The sequence below is a fragment of the Olea europaea genome, unplaced genomic scaffold (assembly GCF_002742605.1).
Source record: "Olea europaea var. sylvestris unplaced genomic scaffold, O_europaea_v1 scaffold508, whole genome shotgun sequence".
Lineage (NCBI taxonomy): Eukaryota > Viridiplantae > Streptophyta > Magnoliopsida > Lamiales > Oleaceae > Olea > Olea europaea.
Window position 1 is genome coordinate 452,586 of NW_019263396.1, and position 19,002 is coordinate 471,587.

Sequence of the window (19,002 nt, forward strand, 5' to 3'; positions counted from 1 at the left end):
CAATAACGAAATATATCATAGAAACGATTTATATTATAAACCATCAAACTAAAAATTTCAAACAATTAGTTAAATACTATTCGTCTTGCTGTTTTAGAGGCAAAAATATCAATCAAATATGAATAACTTAGCCGCTCAACCATTTCTTTTTCTATTGATAACATAGCCAACTCGTTTAATCTTTCTTGCGATATAGTTGATCGGAGATAGGTCTTGATCAACTTTAATTACGAGAAACTTCTTTCCGCAGATGCAACTGTAATCGGTATGGTTAACAAAATTTGGTAAGCAATATAAGCATTTGAAAAATAAACATCCAATGTCTTCAAATATTGTAGCACTTCAATTGCTCTTGTTACTTCACTTGGTATAGAACACATCAAGACTTGTAACTCCAAACATAAATCATCCCCACTGATATCCAAATGCCCATTATGTTGAAGATATTTCTCAAGATTCAAACAAGAGATTAACAAACTTGAAAAAGTTGCACCCCTTAACCTCTTCAAATTAAACAAAAATCTAAATGTGTCATCATATTATTTGAATTGTTCAAATCAGGTCCTCAGAGAAGATAGAGCTTGATCAATTATAAAAATAAAGTACTCAACTCTAAAAGATTCTTCTGCTGATTGCTTTACCTCATCACTACTGCTTCCATCAAATTGTTTTTTCTTCGAATTATGCGTTTTTCAGTAAATATAGCTTCAATTCCTATTTCGCTTGCCTTTTTTGTCGCTTCATCTTTGGCAATAGCAAATCCAATTTCTCTGTATTCTTCAAGAAATGAAACAAGTCCTTGCAAGAGGTCAATAGCATGATTAATATCCATTGATTCGGTTTGATGAAATTTACTCACAATATTGACAGCATGCAACAATCTGTACCAAATTATCATGCCAAACAAAAACTCAAAATTTTGAAGTTCATGTGTTGCTAATGACTCAACTTTACTCTTCACTTTAGGATCTTCATTACTTTCTGCCAAATCAAGTAATGCATCTCTTATCTATGCAGTTTCTCCATTATAGGCTTTACACTTTCAACATAACTTTCCCAACGTGTTTGTGACAATGGCTTCACTGTCAACCTTTGTACATTATCTTTGAAAAAATTTCATCTCTTGGTAGAAGAGGAAAACAATGTGTAGATGCATTGTATCACTCCGAAGAAGGATACAGCTTTGGAACAACAGTTCACCATATCACATAATGCTAGATTTAGATTATGAGCGCCACATGGAGTATAGATAGTTCGGGGATTCATTTCATGGACTCTTCTTTGCACACCTTTGTGCTTCCCGCTCATGTTAGCTTCGTTGTTATACCCTTGCCTTCTAATGTCATCAATATCGAGATCAATTTTTATAAAAGCCTTTCGAAGCTCGGTTGCAAGTCCAAATCCTGTTGTGTCATCTACCTTCTTCTAGCTAATGTTCTTGAACTGTAGGTAAGTTTGCCAAATTATCTATAAATCGTACAATTAAAGACATTTGCTCCTCCTGACTTGCATTGGAGTACAATCAAGTATAACTGCGAAATATTTTGCATCTTTAACTTTCTTGACAATTGAACTTCTCACCTGATTAGCCAACAACTGTATCAACTCATTTTGAATCTTTTTGCCAAGATACGTATATTGAATCTCTCTTGCTTTAGCCCGTCGAAGGGGCTCTTGCATTACTAGATCAGATTCACTAACCATTTCGACCATTTGTAAAAATAGGTCATTGTTCTCAACATGTAGCCTCTCATCATCTCCTCGAAATGGCAATGTGTTTTTCGCAAGTCTTTTAACAATAGCGATTATCCTTGTTAATACATGTCTCCAATGTTCTCTTTCATCATCAATCAACAATTCAACGCTTTTATCAATTGTAGTTTTTGATCGAAACCTATTTTATAATTCAATTCAACTAGTCATGCAACGTAAATGCTCCTCATTTCCTTCATGACTTTTAATAGACCGATGCAAATTATGTCAATCTTTGAATCCATCATTACCTAGTTGGACAACTTTTGTCACATTTATTGGTGTTTTAAACAACTTGCAACAAAAGTAGAAGATCCTGTCCATAGACACTGAATATACTAGCCATCTTCTATCAATTGTTTTCCCATTAGGTAGCAATCGCTTATATTGTGAAGAATCGAAATACTATTTGTATAGTCTTTCGGAAACGAGATGTCATCAACTCTTTTTGGACCCCTTTCAACTAAGTAATCGCTTGTTCTTTGATCAATAATTTTTCAATTCCCGGGATCATCCAAATTTAGAGAAAAGCAACTCTCTTCTTCCTTATCATCTTCTTCATTATTAGAGGCGGGCTTCATCACTTCTTCTTCCTTATCATCTACTTCGTTAACATCAGTAGGTTGACTCACTTCTTCATCCTTATCATCTATTTCATTAACATGGGTAGATTGAATCTCTACTTCATCCTCATTCAACGCATTCACATTGTTTCTTTTGAAGTACTTGTTAATATCCCTTGCTTGACTTTAAATTAATGCAATTTCATTTCGTTTTCTTGATTAGCCTAAAAAACAATTACAAAATAACTCAATCATCTCACAATTATAGTTTCCAATATAGTTACTACGTGCACATGTGCAATTGTTCATCCTACAATAAGTAATCATATAAGTCGTCCAGGCTGCAATTATATAAATCGACAAGGCTTCAAACACTTCCAATCTCTTCAATAAAAACTTAGGGTAAGTCATTGCTTACCTGATAAGTGAAATTTTGACGAAAATTATGGAATTACACCTTTGAGAATGATCCCGTTTTCTGAACTGGTGGTAAGCTGATCTCAATTTTTGGATTGTGTCAACGATACTCCAGCATAGCAAAAAGAAACGTGTAAGGAAATAACAAGTATATGATGGATTAAAATGAAAGAAATAACAAATCAGAAAGAGGTCTTGAGGAGGTTAGAATACTTTCTCACATTTTAAACAAGGAAGCTAAAGAGAATAGGAGTACATCCTTTCACAGCTATTAATAGGATCTTGAGATGCAAACATATGCTTCCAATTTATTGATTTCAAACTCTAAGATGCAGCAATGGAAAATGATAAAGTAATTACATCGATTAGTGACACTGCTAAACCTATATTAAATCTTATCTTCTCTTCATCAACTATGATCAACACATAATTAAATGCAACATGAGAAAGCCTCATTTATCAACACAATTTGATTGCATGCCTGAGACCATTAAGAACATATTCACAGATGAGATAGAAAAAGAAATTAATCAATTCTACATTCACCCAAAAATCATTCACCGGTTCATAGTTGTAATTAATCAATCAATCATAATATTGGAAAAGGAAAACGCAAATTATTTTTTATATATACCAATTCACGCCTGTTCACACACGCTTTAAGATAAAGTGAGAGATGAAAAGTACCTTCTTTAAACTTTCAGTAAAGCTTAGCTTCGTAGAGGGGCTTCTGGTTCTTCTTTTTCAATTACTGTAAAAAAAAAAAAAATCAGTAAATCGTAAATTTTTCCAAAATAGAATGAGAAAACAAAAATAAAATTCAAAAATTGTAAAATCTCACAACCTTGCATCAAGTACGTGTGCCAGTGTAGCAGAGGGAAGGGGATTTCTGTGGTCCAGTGGGTTGTGGGCTGTGGAGTGCGGACGGTGGACCTACAGGCTGCGACCTGTGGTCCTGCGGAGTGTGGAGTAGGCGACTGAGGTGAGTAGCGAAGTCGGAGACAGAAGCAGAAGCCAGAAGATGGGCCAAGACAGATTCGTGGTGGACTCACCAGACTGTGTCACTGTGGAGAAGGGAGTGATGGTGACCTGACTGTGGAGTGACAGTCGTGAAAGTCGAAGAAGACACACACTCGGTGCATTTGATATGAATTTTCGGATTTGGGAATTTAGGTAAATGGGTTGGATTTGGATTTGGATAAATGGATTGTTAGGTTGGGATTTATGAGTAAATGGATTGTTGGGTTGGGATTGATTTAGTTATTGGATTGGACATTTCATTTGGGCTTGCTGAACTAAAAAAAAAAAGGGCCAAAATGATGCCCCCTAAGAACTTGAGCCTGAAGCGCAGGCCTCATTCACCTCGGCCCAGGACCGGGCCTGCCCTGAACAAGGGCATACCTCTAAACAAGAGGAAGATGTTGACATGGAAGAGGCCCTGAACAAGGACACCCTCTTGATGAGTTAGATCCTTGAATAATTGACTCTGAACCAAATGCGACCCCAATGAAAGAATTGGAGACTTTTCCCGCTAACCCAGAAGACCCCAGTCAGGTCTTGCGTATAGGAAAGTCATTGTCCCCTGAAGCGAAAGCAGAGATGATAAGCTTCTTGAAAAGGAAATTGGATGTCTTCACATGGAAGCATGAAGATATGGTGGGAATAGATCCTAGGATCAGTTGCCATCACCTTAATATCAACCCCTCCTGTGCCCCCCATAGACAGAAGAGGCGTGCCCTCAATCCGAAAAGGTACGAGGCACTGAAAGACGAAGTGAACAAACTCAGCCGCAGTGGTTTCATAAGGGAGGCCATCTACCCAAAGTGGTTATCCAACCCGGTCCTGGTGCAAAAGCCCAGCAGAAAGTGGAGGGTATGCGTGAATTTCACAAGCTTAAATAAGGCATGCCCTAAAGATAGCTTCCCACTTCCAAGAATAGATCAACTTGTGGATTCTACTGCTGGACATGAACTATTGAGCTTCATGGATGCATACTCAGGGTATAACCAAATACCCATGTTTCGACCTGATGAGGAAGCTACATCGTTCATTACGGACAGAGGTTTGTATTGCTCCAAAATCATGCCTTTCGGATTGAAGAATGCCGGAGCTACATATCAAAGATTGGTCAACATGATGTTTACCAAACTCATTGGCAAAACCATGGAGGTCTACGTGGGCAACATGCTAGTCAAAAGCCTCCAGGCAGCCGAACACGTCAGTCACCTCGACCAAACTTTTCAGATACTTAGAAAGTATAATATGAAATTGAATCCCTTCAAGTGCACATTTGGAGTGGTATCGGGTTAGTTCTTGGGGTATATTATCAATCAAAGAGGAATTGAAGCAAATCCAGTGAAAATAATGGCCTTGCTAGAGATGAGGTCATCTCAGAAACCAAAGGAGGTCCAAAGCCTCAATGGTCGGATAGCCGCACTCAGTCGCTTCATCTCCAGGGCCACAGATAAAAGCTTGCCTTTTTTCAATATGCTGAAACAAGGAAAGAACTTTCAACGGACTTCAGAATGTGAGAAAGCCTTCCAGGCGCTAAAAAAGCACCTCGGAGAGGCGCCTCTCTTGTCGAAACCTCAACCGGATGAGTCATTACGGCTGTACTTAGCATTTTCGAATGTGGCGGTCAGCGCCGTCCAAGTTAGGGAAGAAAGTGAGCGCTAGTTGCTAGTGTATTACGTCAGCAAAGCACTCTTCCTAGATGAAACACGCTACCCAGACATGGAGAAACTGGCGCTCGCCCTTATCACAACCTCAAGAAAACTGAGGCCGTACTTCCAGGCCCACTCAATTCTAATTCTCACCAACTTCCCACTGAAGCAGGTGATGCAGAAAATAGACGCATCAGGACGCCTGCTAAAATGGGCAATCGAGCTCAGCGAATTCGATCTAACGTTCCGACCTCGACACGCCATTAAGGGTCAGGCCTTTGCTGATTTTGTGGTTGAGTTTGTCAAAGCCCTAGAAATGGAGGCAATAATGGAACCAGCCAAGCCCACCACATGGAAATTGTTCGTAGATGGGTCCTCAGGAGAGACTGGCTTAGGGGCAGGAATTGTATTGGAAAGCCCGGAAAGCCACAAGCTAAACTGTGCAGTAAGGTTCGACTTCAAAGCCTCGAACAACGCTGCTGAATACGAGGCCCTTCTGGCAGGTCTTAGACTTGCTAAGGAGATTCGGGTCAGAAGGCTCCTGACGAGCAGTGACTCTCAACTTGTAGTGAACCAGGTCAATGGAAACTTTACAACCAAAGATGGTAGCATAATTGCGTACTTGAAGTTGGTTTTGGACATAGTTCCTCATTTTGAAAGGTTCGAACTGACTCAAGTCTCCCATCTAGAGAATGTACATGCAGATGCCCTTTCAAAATTGGCCAGCAACAAGGATTCAGAGCTGCTAAAGGTCGTCCCTATTAAGCACTTATCAAAGCCCTCCACCTCCGGAGGTGAAGAGGTACTATGGATAGAAGGCACCCTATTGTGGATGCAGCCTATCATCGCCTACCTGAAGGATCAAACTCTGCCTGCTTCTAGGAGCGAGACGAGGAAGTTAAGAAGAAGGGCTGCACACTTCGTTCTGCAAGAAGATACTCTTTACAAGAGAGGCTTCGCCTCATCCCTTCTTCAATGCGTGGGAGGCGAAGAGGCTACGTACATACTCAGGGAAATCCACGAAGGAATATGCGGAAATCTCTCTGGAGGAACGGCTCTGGCACACAAAGTTCTCCATCAAGGCTACTTCTGGCCGACCCTGAAAAGGGATGCTTGTCAATTTGTCCAAAAATGTGACAAGTGCCAGCGCTTCTCAAACATACAAAGACAGCCTGCTCAGAGCCTCTCGGTAGTAACCAACCCTTGGCCATTCATCAAGTGGGGCATTGACTTCATTGGTCCACTCCCAAAAGGAAGAGGAAGTGCAACTTTTGCCATTGTCACCATTGACTACTTCACTAAATGGGTCGAGGCTGAACCCCTCGCCAGGATCACCAAGGTGAATACTACCAAATTCGTCTGGAAGACCATCATTTGCAGGTTCGGAATTCTCCACTCCTTAGTGTCTGACAATGGAATGCAATTCGACAACAGGAAGATGTGAGACTTATGCGATGAACTAGGCATAAAGAAGGACTTCCCAACACCTCATCACCCCCAAGCAAGTGGGCAAGTTGAAGCAGTGAACAAGACTATCAAGCACACCCTAAAAAGGAAGCTTGACACCTCAAAGGGGCCTGGGTTGACGAACTCCCCCACGTCCTCTGGGCTATCGGAACTTCTAGCCGAACTGCAAAAGGTGAAACACCATTCTCCATGACCTACGGAGCCGAGGCCATGAGCCGGGTCAAGGTCGGGGTCCCATCACACCGACAGATACACTTCAATGAGATCAGCAACGACGAGGCTCGAATAAGCGAACTGCACCTCCTTGAGGAAAGGAGGGATGCCTCCCAAGTGAACTTGGAAAAGTATCATTGAAAGATGACCCGCTATTACAACTCCAAGGTCAGAAACAGAACTCTTCGCCTGGGTGACCTCGTCCTCAGAAGAGTCTTCCAACCTTCAAAACCAACCGGGTCAAGAGTGTTTGGCCCGAACTGGGAGAGCCCTTACCGTATCCGCAGGGAATCCCGACCTGGTACTTTCCAAATTGAAGACATGGCAGGAAAAGCACTGCCTCATCGGTGCGAAATTGAAGACATGGCAGGAAAGGCACTGCCTCATCAGTGGAACATCGAACACTCGAGGAAGTACTATCAATGATGAGCCTTTGTTCCGATCTGATCTCAATATGGTCTAATGAATCGATTGTTCTGATATGGTCTCGGTCGTAAGTTCCCCAGCTCACTAAGTGCGGGAATTGCCTTGGTAAAATGGTGTAATTTATCTCAAGTAGTGAAACTTCGGTTCTGTGCCGCATCGATTAGTAAATAGTTTCCTCAGTCCTTCAATATGTTTACTTAAGTGATCCGATCTTCAATTATTAACTGATTATCGTTGAGAGGCTCTTCATGTTTCCTTAAGTGGTCCACTTCATATTAACTTAAGTGGTTTGATCCTCAATTATTAACTGGTTATTGTTACACGGTGCTTAGTCCTATGTTTGTCATTCAAACAAGTATAAATAGATCTAAAAGGAAAGAAAGCAAAAGCATAAACATTTAGCAAAAAATTTCATTTCATTCAGTGGAAATTGAAGTACAAGGAGACCGAAGCCATTACAAAAGACTCTATTCTAGTGGGGGGACCTCCAAAGCTTCTGTATCAGCTGTCTCCTGGGCCTCCGGAGCCTCCTCAGCAAGCTTATCAGGCCGATCTCCAGTTGGTCCCCCGAACTCTGCCTCCAAAGAGGAGATGTCCAGAGTGGGACCTCGGCCTCTTTCTTCCCCTCCCCCGCCTGCGTGGCCTTAGTCCGGGCCCCCCGCACGACATCCCCATAATGCATCGCCTCCTCGAGGCGCTTAGCGAGGTCCTCCCTCTTGGAGTTCAGATCCTTCACCAGGCCCTCGAGTTAGATGCTTGTACTCAGGGCCCGAGCCACGCAGGCGCTATTGACAGCCACCAAATCCTCAGCTGTGTACGAGGCAATGTGGTCCATCCATCCTCGGTCCAGTATTTGCTTTGGACCACCGCCACTACAGCTATTTCTGGAGGAAGGGCCTCCAACACTTCCCTCACCGGCTCCTCCGGATTTGTGCCCAAAAAGTCGACCTCCTTAGAGGGACGAAGCCTCTTCCTCTTCTGCTGCATCGGCACTTGAGCAATTGGTACAGCAGCAAGTAGTGTTGTAGCGGGGGCAGTGGCAGCCTCAGATGGAGCAGGCCTCTTCTCCGAAATGGCCACCCCGGTTGGAATTGCGATTTGCTTCAGAGCAGAGGGTGGCCTAGCCACAGTTGGGCATTTTGGAGGAGCGGCGCTCTTCTTGCCCTTCCTCCGAAGGTCAACCTCCTGGTTCTCCGGTACCTCCTTCTCCATCGGAAGCTGAAGCATCTTACTGGCGTCCACCAAATCCTCCATTTGATTTTTGTAGGAGGAGGAGGAGGAGGCCTTCAATGCCCGTGTCTCTGTCATCATCTTCTGGATGGTCTTAAAGTTGGGGCGCACGGGCATTTTCTTATTAAAGTTGTTTGCAAGAATTAATGATGAATTAGTACAAGTGTTGAGAGTTCGGAATAAAGGGTAAAGACTTCGGTCCAGTTACCTTGGGATGCCATCAGGTCGTGGGTAATGAAGTGGACGTTCTTTCAGATCAGCCTATGTTAAGACCTCTTCTTTTGAGGCAGCTGATTGATGATGCAGATGGTTTCAAAGTCCTTGGATGACAGCTCGCACCGAGGAAGAGCACTAACAAAGGAAATGCAAATATTAGGCACGATTCTAACCGAAGAGAAACATAAAGAAAAGAAACTACTATACTCACTAAGTGTTGAATACTTCGTCGGGATCGTAAGAGGTGCCAGGGGGTCCCCCTCCATTGTGTCCCATCGCCCTGCGGTCCAGCACCATGAGCTCTTCCATTCTTTGATGGAGCTCAGCAGATCGAGCATGAATGGAGTGTGGGAACCCCATGAAGTAAGGTAGTACCACCCCTGGGTCTTATCCCCCCCTCCCCCCGCCCCCCCGACAGTTACCTTAGGTAAATAAAGGGTCTGGAAAACGGAGAGGGGCATCTCCACCCCTAATGACGTCTCTTTCCACAACATCCAGGAGCCCACCATTTGGCTCTAGGAGTTCGGATTGAGTTGCGTCGGGGCTAGCCCATAGGATCTAAGCACCATCCTAAAGAATGGGTGAACTGGCAGTCTAAGTCCGACCCTAAGGATCGCCTCGCTAATGGCCACACAACCCGGTCTAGGGTAGCAGGCCCTCTCTTTGAGCCCGGGGAGGATCAACTCTATGCTATCAGGGATCCTATACTCTGTCCTAAATCTCCCCAGGTCGGCCTCTCTTAATTTAGATGGGTAGTGCGATGCGCCCTAGTGCATAGAAGTATCTGCTGGGCTATCCGATCGCTTCCATATATTCCCCCCCCATTATTGCCTCGGCTATTTCTGAGGAGGTCGCCACAATGGGCTTGTCCATCCTCACTAGTTTTAACCCCCTCCCCGAACCAAAACTCCCCTCAGAAGCCATTTTTCAAAAGTTAAAAATCTAAAAGGTACTGAAACTTACGAGTTTGAAGGTTTTCCTAGCCAGGAATGGTGTAAGGTCGCCGGATGTTGGTGTTTCTCACCGAACGTTCAAGTTTCTCGCCGAAATTGCTTAGAAAATGCCGAAAATCGCAAATGACTTGAGAGCAAAGTATAGTGTTTGTTTCGCAAGGGTAGAAAGCTTGAGAAAAGCTCAGAGTCCGCCTTTTATGGAAAGACCCATCCGATCTCCACCGTTGAATTCAAATGCGATCAATCTAAGCCGTTCGTCGCATCTTCAATCTAGGCCATTGAAATGAAACGCCAGATTTGATCAACGTCCAAGATGTCACTGTGACCTTCACGCTCGCTTAAAACGTGTCACCTCGGTCACCACCAGTTGTCAATAATAATGAGTAGCCACAGCAGCCTTTTAGAAGAATGGGCATGACATCCAACTGTCACCTTGGAAATATGCAGCAGTTGTCAAATTATTTGACGTTTGAATCACCTCGGATAGAGTTCCTCACTCAACTTTACAAAGCTTGGACGCACCTGACACGAAGTCCCCTGTGGGTCAGCGCACCGGTGGCAGATGAGCTACTCACTCAACTTTACAAAGTTTAGATGCACCCGACGTGAAGTCCCATCTGGGTCATCGCCTCGGAAGTTGCGTTCCCTCCTACGCTTCACAAAGTTTTAGCCATCTCCCAATACGTCGTCCCAATCGGGTCAGCGCATCGGTGGCAGATGAGTTCCTCACTCAACTTCGCATAGCCACACGCACCTAACGCGAGTCTCCTCTGGGTTATCGCCTCGGTCATCGTGTTAACCTCTTTTCCTACTAATCGTCCTGTCTTGCAGCGCTTCGACCTCACATCGGTTATTATTTCCCTTATGCAGTAACGAAACTTTGACGCATCTGCCTAAGATCATGGCTTCGATTACTGCAAAAGATCGACCCCCAAGCTCCCACGAGTCACGGTCCCCAGTACCGAGACATATACATCTGGTCAGGGGACCACTGTTACGCCCCTGTCTGAACCGCCTCGGAACGCCCACCACCACATATTCCGACCTGATAGACACTCGTACGAAGTGTTTCCGAAGTGATATCACCAATGTCAACAACCTCGTAGCACACTGCGAGATATAGGCGATCCTGCTGAACTGACCGAAGCTCCTCGCCTCCAAGGCCGAGGCCAAGTGGACCCCTGTCAGAAGATCCGCCGCCAATTTCAGAAAGAGATTTGTGCCAAGATCCTCTCTGCACCTAAAGTTTAAATTGATTTGACGTCTCCATGAGGCTAATTGATGTAAGTTATCAACTTTATGTCAATTCAACTCAGGAGAAACAAGCAGCCCGCCCACTCTTCAGACGCGACTGATTGACGCCTACGAGCGGACGCCTCATACCGTTAGATGTATACACGTGTCCCACATTCAACGGTTCATCCCATCTATAAATACCCAAGGTTTGGCAAGAGGCAAAGGTAATGAAACTCTTACTACATAGCACTCCATAGCAAGTTTATATATTTTCTCCTCCCCCTTATTATTATTCTGCACAACCCCTGGGTATTGTTCCGACCACCTAAACCTGACTTGACGTCGGAGTGTATACGGCCGCCGCCACCCCCGTTGGTCCCGGCCTTGTGCGTCTGACCGTGCGTTGATTGTGTGCAGGGAGGAATATGTGGAGTAGCTATCGGTTGGCCACGTGGAAGGTCAAATTTTCGAGGTCAACATCTACTATTTATTTTCATCCTTAATTTCAAATTTCTCATTGGGCGAAGTAACTTGAGGCTGGCGTTTTGTTAAAGATTTCCTCAAATAATTTAGAAGAAAATAAAAACAATGAAAAATAAATCCACTTTAAAATAGGGTAATCTTTTCTCCATTGATTCCCATTTTTCAGTTGAAACTCATCTCTGTAGGAGGGCTATGATCCATTCCAACCTTAAAATTTCTCAAATTATCTTTAAAAAAAATAAAAATAAAAAAACCTTTTTCACCGTATTTTTAACTCTACACAAATAAAGTGGAGTATTGCCTAAATATCCATTGCCCCAGCTACGTAGAGGCAACCCTGATGGTTCACAGATGGTGTGACTGCATAGGGCCTCGACATTACAGGGACAACAAAAAAAAATTGTGTATTATAATTTTAAAATTTAATTTTTTTTATTAAAGGGACCATGTTTTAAAAATATCACACAGTACACCCAAAATATTAAGGTCAACCCTACATCTAAGTACTACTGTGCAACTTCTCCATTTCCTAGGTATCAAAAAATCTTCACCTCTACAACCAAGTACTATGTTAATTGCTGAAGATTATATTTAATAACAAACATAATGGAATAAATTTCTATGACGTACTTAGATGAAAATTAATTCAATACAGCCTGGCGCTCAAGTCGGACGATGAAGTATATTGGGTGTGGAAGAGATACAATAGATAAAGATATAGATGCGATTTACCAAAACTTGCCTTCGAAGGAAAGGGCCGAGTATTTATAGGCGGAAGAAGCTCTATCTGAATGCTTGACACGTGATTTTATTTTAATACCTCATTTGTCATGCTTAATTATGTCAATTTATAGCCATCATAGGTATGTGTTTCGATAGTCAGAGTATAAGCTAAAAATGTTGTTGCGGAGTTGTTACATCAATTACTTTGTGCGGTGTACTTTGCGCAACTTTGTCAAAGTAAGGCTTGTAGTAGATGTTCATCACCCTAGATATGTACTACAGTGGAGAGGTGATGCATCGCCTCGAATAACAATAACATTCTAAACAATGCATCTAAAAGTATCTCCTAATCGTATCGAAAAAGGCATGAAGAAGAGACTATGGGAATTTGAGCGTTTCCCTTGCATGGCCTCTTCTTATTTGACTGTCACGTGGCCCACATTGTAGAAAAATATGTAACAATATCACTTTTAAGAAAATCTATTCTCAAACAATGGAGCTTAAATAGGGTTACCAGTTTTATATTATTGAAATTTTTTCAAAAGCTTTGTTGAAAATTAATTTTTTTTCTTTTTTTTTTTAAATTTTTAGGAGAGTTAGGGGCTAGAGAATAAATGTATCTAAAACAAAGTTGTCAGAATCAAATGCTAAGAGAGTAAATCTCTTTGCAAGAAAGAAGGAAAGGATAATGCTGCCAAAATTATGGCGATGATGGAAATGGAAGCAAGAATATTCATAAAATAAGTGAATTTCTTGGTCATCCATGCGGGATTGAAGCTATCTTGAACACATGACCTTTGTGAAGTTATCAATCCCTCAATTCTATTGTTTACTGGTGTAAATTCATTTTTTCCTGTGTTACAAATTTTCCTTTTTGTTAAAGTTGAATCACATCGTCTAATAACATTGGCTTATAGGGATAGGATAAATTTATTTACGGAATTTCTGAAGATCCTTGAGTAGCTTGGATTCATTTTTCAATTTCTGAGATGTGCATAATTTTGCTCATCAAACCACAACATCTAAAAGCTTAAGCTAGCAATTAGGACACAAAGTTATTTATTTATTTAAATCTTCTTCGACATTTTGGACATGAAATGTGATTCCTACAACAAGTGTGCACACCTCCAATTTATTAAATGATAGACTACGAAACTGTATTTTGAGTGGCAATTGGTATGCAAGAGTGGTTAACTAATGGATTTGTAATTTCGACATCTAAGTTCTGCAAGGCCAATACAAACCGATAGATAGAACATTTATTTTTGTCTGCATTAAGCATCACAGGCTCAATTACCCAGACTTGCATCCCCTTTACACCTGTTAGAATGTGGAAGTGGAATTTTCCAGAAATTAAATAAAAAAATTTTAATTCAATGAACAAGATCGTTTATGTAACATCCCAAAAAAATTTTTAAGGAAAAAATTATTATCTATTCTATATATTATATTTGATTATTTTGAAAATGAGGGATTCGGATGAAGTATATTTTAAGTTATTATATTTTTTAGGCAAATACTTGGATTTTGATAGAGTGATGATAAGTATATCAATATTATACTCGTTGGAGAGCCTGTATTTAATTATGTATTTTAGGCTTGAGAAAAAGTTAATTCGAACAAGTTTGGTTCAAGATATTGAAGTTTGTAGAAGTTGTTATTTAATTGGAATTAGAATTTACCAACTTTTAAAAGGGGTAGCCACGTGTGCTCTAAACCCTAACCTTAAGGGTCCCCCACCACCCTTGCCCTGGAGCATCGTGAAGGAGGTAAATCGCAGATTATGCCTCCAAGGGTACAGGGTGGAAGGCTGCTTATACACTTGCACTTACCCAAGAGCCAAATCCATGTTTCAGGATTCGAACCCTTGACGCAGCAGCCTCAAGTAAAGCTGGATTTCTCCACCCTCCCCTTTTACCACTTGGAGATGTGCCCTGAGGGCATAGCCACGTGTGCTCTTCTATAGAGATAAGGTGGTGGATATGTAATAGTAGTTAATTGTTATTTAATCACATTTTGATTATGATTAATGTAAATTGATAATTATAATCCTATTTTGATATAATTCAACTCTGCATATTGTTGCTAAATTAAATTAAAATATTAGTCTTCACGTTTTATTTTTAACCGCACTACATGAGTGGATAAGGTGATTGAGATACTTCAATTAAGCAAAATCCCAATTAAACTAATCTAGAACTTATCATATGAATTAGATAACTTTCCCATCTCCTACTTGGCCATGCGTTTAAAGATTTATTGGTTTTAAAAATTATTTTCACCAACTGGAGATTTTACAGAGATGGGATAAATTTTTATAAAGTCATTTTATCCCATATTTTGATAAAGGATAAAGGTTTAAATGTAATATTATTTGTGGAATATTCAAGTACTATCATACATGTGTCATATCATAGTTTGGGTTGTCAAAATTTAAAGTTTAGTCAAGTGGTACACGTTTTCCCCACCATCAAAATTGTACCATGACTCAACTACCTTTTTTTACTATAAATAATGTGCATTTGTCCCCTAATTCTCCACCAAGAAATTTTTACATAGCAGACAATAGAGAGAGAATAATTTCGAAGAGTTAGTAACCAAATTTTTGACGCAATCGAGGAAGTAGAACATATATTGGAATTTACTCAAAAATCCATTTTTTTTTAGGTAAGATACTTTATGTTCAAGTTTTTTTCCTTATGCTTTTACATTCAATTAAATATGAATGGATTATCAGTAGACATTTGTTTTTTAAAGAGATGAAATCATACGAATTATAAGAGGACATAAGATGGGTTTGTTACTTGGTCATCAATATACTCCATAACATCACAGTGGTATGAAATGTATAATTTTTATTATTATATATTTGTATATGAAAACTACACGTATCTTATTTGGTTTTTTCGAATACTCACTCTTACAAATTTTTAGAAGTTAGTTCGAGTCAATTGAAGCTGTGTCGATTTAGTGACGTGGACGACCAAGTGAATCGAAGAAAGGAAAAAGAAATTAAATATTTAGTTTGCTTTTTTTTTTTGGTGTCTCTAAATTATTTGTTAGTTTTATTTGTTCAAAGACTCTTTTGGTTATTTTAAATTGATATTTATGGTTGAAAATAAAGAATTTCTTTTTATTTAAATCGTTTTGCAATTATTATGAAAGAAAACCGAGTTTTTCTTAACACCCCCGCGTTTTTAGAAATTTGGGGAATTACAGTTTAGATATTCACGTATATGTTAAATCAAGGATAAAGAATTCGAATATTTACTTAAATTGATGATTAATTATTTAATTAATTCAAATCACGAACTTCCACCTTTTTGGATCATAGACTTCTAGCTTTTAATTGCAAGAACTTGATGTATCAAATCTCCAAGTCTTCTATGTTATTTTCCAAAGTCAAGACTGCACCAATGGGTGGTGTATATGTGTATGTGTGTGTGTGTAAACTAATTTTTAAACTGACAATTGAATAAAAGCAAGAAAAATAGTATTTTCTCTCTTTTTTCCTCTCTCCAATTTGAACACTATGGATTTATGTATTATGATTATTGTAGAAATTCTAGGTTCTATATAGTCTCTATTTATAGAGATGGAATAGTTCTAATCCTTGTAAAATAATAATTTCACATTCAAATAAGAGTTCTAATTAAAATTCAAGTAGGAGTTTTACTTAAAATTCAAATCCAATTAGTTCACATACAATTACATGTGTAGTCCTAAAACTTTAATTACAATTATAATTAAGTTTACAAATTTCATAATAATTATAACTAAGTACAAAAATTTATTGTAATTACAATTAAGCTCAAAATTATTATAATTACTATAATTAATTTTCGATAATTCATGGAGCTGACATAGGAACCTGATGTAACATGTATTATCCAAACTCCAATAATTAGATATGTCTAGTCGACTCTAGACCATCCAAACTTTGGCTTTTTCACCAAAGACAGATGACTAAACTCCCGGAATATATAAAATTATAGAAACCAATAAATTTGTAATGCTTTCCTCTGACCTGTTGTATATGTATTTTATCCTCGTCATAGATATGATAATTAGGTACGAGTATAAATGACCGTTTTGTCCTTCTAATTTTTATCACTAACTTAAGTATCATTTTCTTCAACGGTCTTATAAACTAATCACAGATGTTGAAATTTAACCATCGCTAGACATTTAGATCAGATTTTGATGATTAGAGAACCACTAAAATCATGAAAAGATAAATATAACACTATCAAGGGGTTTAGATGAAATACATAGCGATCAAGTGAAATTTAATTCTTCGCATGGTCATGTTGTAGGAATTAAATTCGACATATAGTCCATTCAATACACTTCATCAGTACTAGTCTGTAATAAGGATAAATCACAAACATGAATAATGAATCGGTCAACACTACAACCTTTCAGTAGAAGATGTCAACCCTTATACTTTGACTGTAAACAAATTATTTATGATTAAAATATAAGTTGTGTCATACTGTATTTCTCAATGCAAGTATCCAATTTATATTATTACAAGCAATCAAAAAACTTTAATTTGCATGCTCAATAATAAATAAATAAAATAAATAAATAAAATAAACACAATTTTATTTAATATAAGAATATTGTTATTTTTACATCAGCAATACTATATATATGCACACCCCAATAACAATTGCTCTATTGGTCTGATTATAACATTCTGCTACTCTAAGGCTAATTAGATGCTGCTTTTCTTGGAACTGTATGAAATAATTGTGAATTGGTTTCTATCTAATTGACATGTTTTCTATGACATGGTACATTACAAATCATGTGTAGTGTTCAAGATCAATTGAATGTATAGAGTAAATGGAAGTAACGATGTTGTTGGGTTGATATTTTGGTATATATCCATAATTTTGAGCACAGGGAGAAAGCTGAGAAAGCCCCAATACTAGCTATGAGTCAGATGCACGAATATTATGTGTATTAACATATAATGTATGCAGATTATTCCTTTAGTAGCATGCCAACTTTGGTTGGCTCCTGATCTGATAATAGGTTATTCAAAGTATTTCAACTAGAATGGATAGGTAGATATTCGATAACAATAGAAGTTCTAGCCGTAAGTACGTTTTAGTTGGCAGCATTATCCCCCTCGGTCACTCAACAACTCGAGAAAGTACCTAATTTACATAGGGAAAATAGGAAAAGCAGAATTTTATGCATCGTGTTTTCCCCATCAAATTTATTTTTATTATATAACTTCTAAGACGATAAAACTAAGTCATGAAATTTGCCCCACTAAAAAACTTCCTATATTCACTTTTATTTTTTATTTTTTATTTTTTTTGGGGCTTGCAAATCATTTCTTATGCATAAGTAATTGTTGCAACTAACTGATATTCGCTACATGCAGATGTACTCTACCGTAGACTAAATGAAGCAATGATTAGAATTAATTATGAAGAGAAGTAAATATCTTGCATAATCCATCTCAAAGGAAGTTTGTACATTTTCCCTCATAATATGACTTGACAGTGACAAGAGTATTCTAATTAAAGCCTATGGAGGTGGACTATTGATAGCTTATACGAATATTATAACGATGAAATTTTGAAGAACAAAAAGCACTAGCCATACCAGTGTGAAATATATTTCAAATGATAGAATGAAACTTAATTAAAGGAACACATTTTAACAACATTTACAGTGAACCATAAATTTGATCATGGTCCACAATTGCATGCCTATTTGTGTGAACTGATGAAGTTCGTTCTATAAATCATGATAAAGAATTCATCCTACAACAAAGGCATGCTTTGGATCAACGAAGCTTCTTTCTTAGCTAAGAGTCTGTAGACTTTGTTTTTCAATAAAAAGTGTATATCATTTGATCAACTCATCAACAAATATTCAGTACAAGTCTTCAATTCGACGTATATGCCTTTTAAAATTGTATTTACTCATAATCTTATGTTCCAAGCAAATAATTTTATGATTTATTCTTCTCAATATTAGGATTTGGTGTTAACCTTGTTAAGAATGGCAGCTCAAACCTTTTAAGTTTGTCTATGTTTTCATCTTTATTCAATGTGAAATTTTATCCCTTAACAATCAAGTTATTAGTAAGTACTGGATCCGTAAAATGAAACATTTGCATGTCATTAAGAAATCCATTCGTTAATAGGATTCAATTAAACTACTGTTTCCAATTAGGAGTTGAGGCATGGTTAAATGACATTCAAACACTTGATATACTTGATAACTTGTTAAACTGTTAATATGGGTCGCAGTTTGAGGGTTCTAAAGTAGTAGAATGATAGAATGACCACTTTTCAAGTATTATTGACATTAATATTTTTCTTAATTTCCAATGAGTTTAAATGAATAAATCTAGAGATCATAGTAAATATGAGGCTTAAGGAGAATTTACAATGATTTCAGTATGTTTGAAAAGTCAATAGGGTTAAATTCATTAATGGCAATCCAACTTTATAATTTGTGTCATCATCGCCACTTAATTTAATTTTGTTTCATCATGGCCAGCCAACTTTATATTTAGTGTCACTATTGCCACCAAATTTGATTTTATTTCACCATATCCACCCAAAATTATATAACGTTTCACCATGGTCATCCAACTTCTTTTTTTTTTTTCACTACTTTCACTAATTT

The 19,002-nt window shown here is 38.7% G+C and overlaps 1 protein-coding gene across 1 annotated transcript; it reads right to left on the reverse strand.

Moving 5' to 3' along the window:
* Positions 1–223: 223 nt before the first annotated feature.
* On the reverse strand, positions 224–3,029 carry LOC111388585. Its single transcript, XM_023013341.1, has 6 exons — positions 2,989–3,029; positions 1,582–1,894; positions 1,290–1,425; positions 642–981; positions 360–522; positions 224–256 (listed from the first exon to the last, which is right to left on the reverse strand). The coding sequence occupies exons 1-6, from the start codon at positions 3,027–3,029 to the stop codon at positions 224–226; spliced, it is 1,026 nt and encodes a 341-aa protein (XP_022869109.1).
* Positions 3,030–19,002: the final 15,973 nt, after the last annotated feature.

Excerpts from the sequence above, each read along its gene's own strand:
- LOC111388585 (XM_023013341.1), bottom strand. The coding sequence starts at position 3,029 with ATGTTTGCATCTCAAGATCCTATTAATAGCTGTGAAAGGAT. Across the intron at positions 1,895-2,988 it reads ATTAATAGCTGTGAAAGGAT|GTTTCGATCAAAAACTACAA; the intron begins GTACTCCTATTC and ends ATTATAAAATAG. Across the intron at positions 523-641 it reads ATGGAAGCAGTAGTGATGAG|ATTTTTGTTTAATTTGAAGA; the intron begins GTAAAGCAATCA and ends TGACACATTTAG.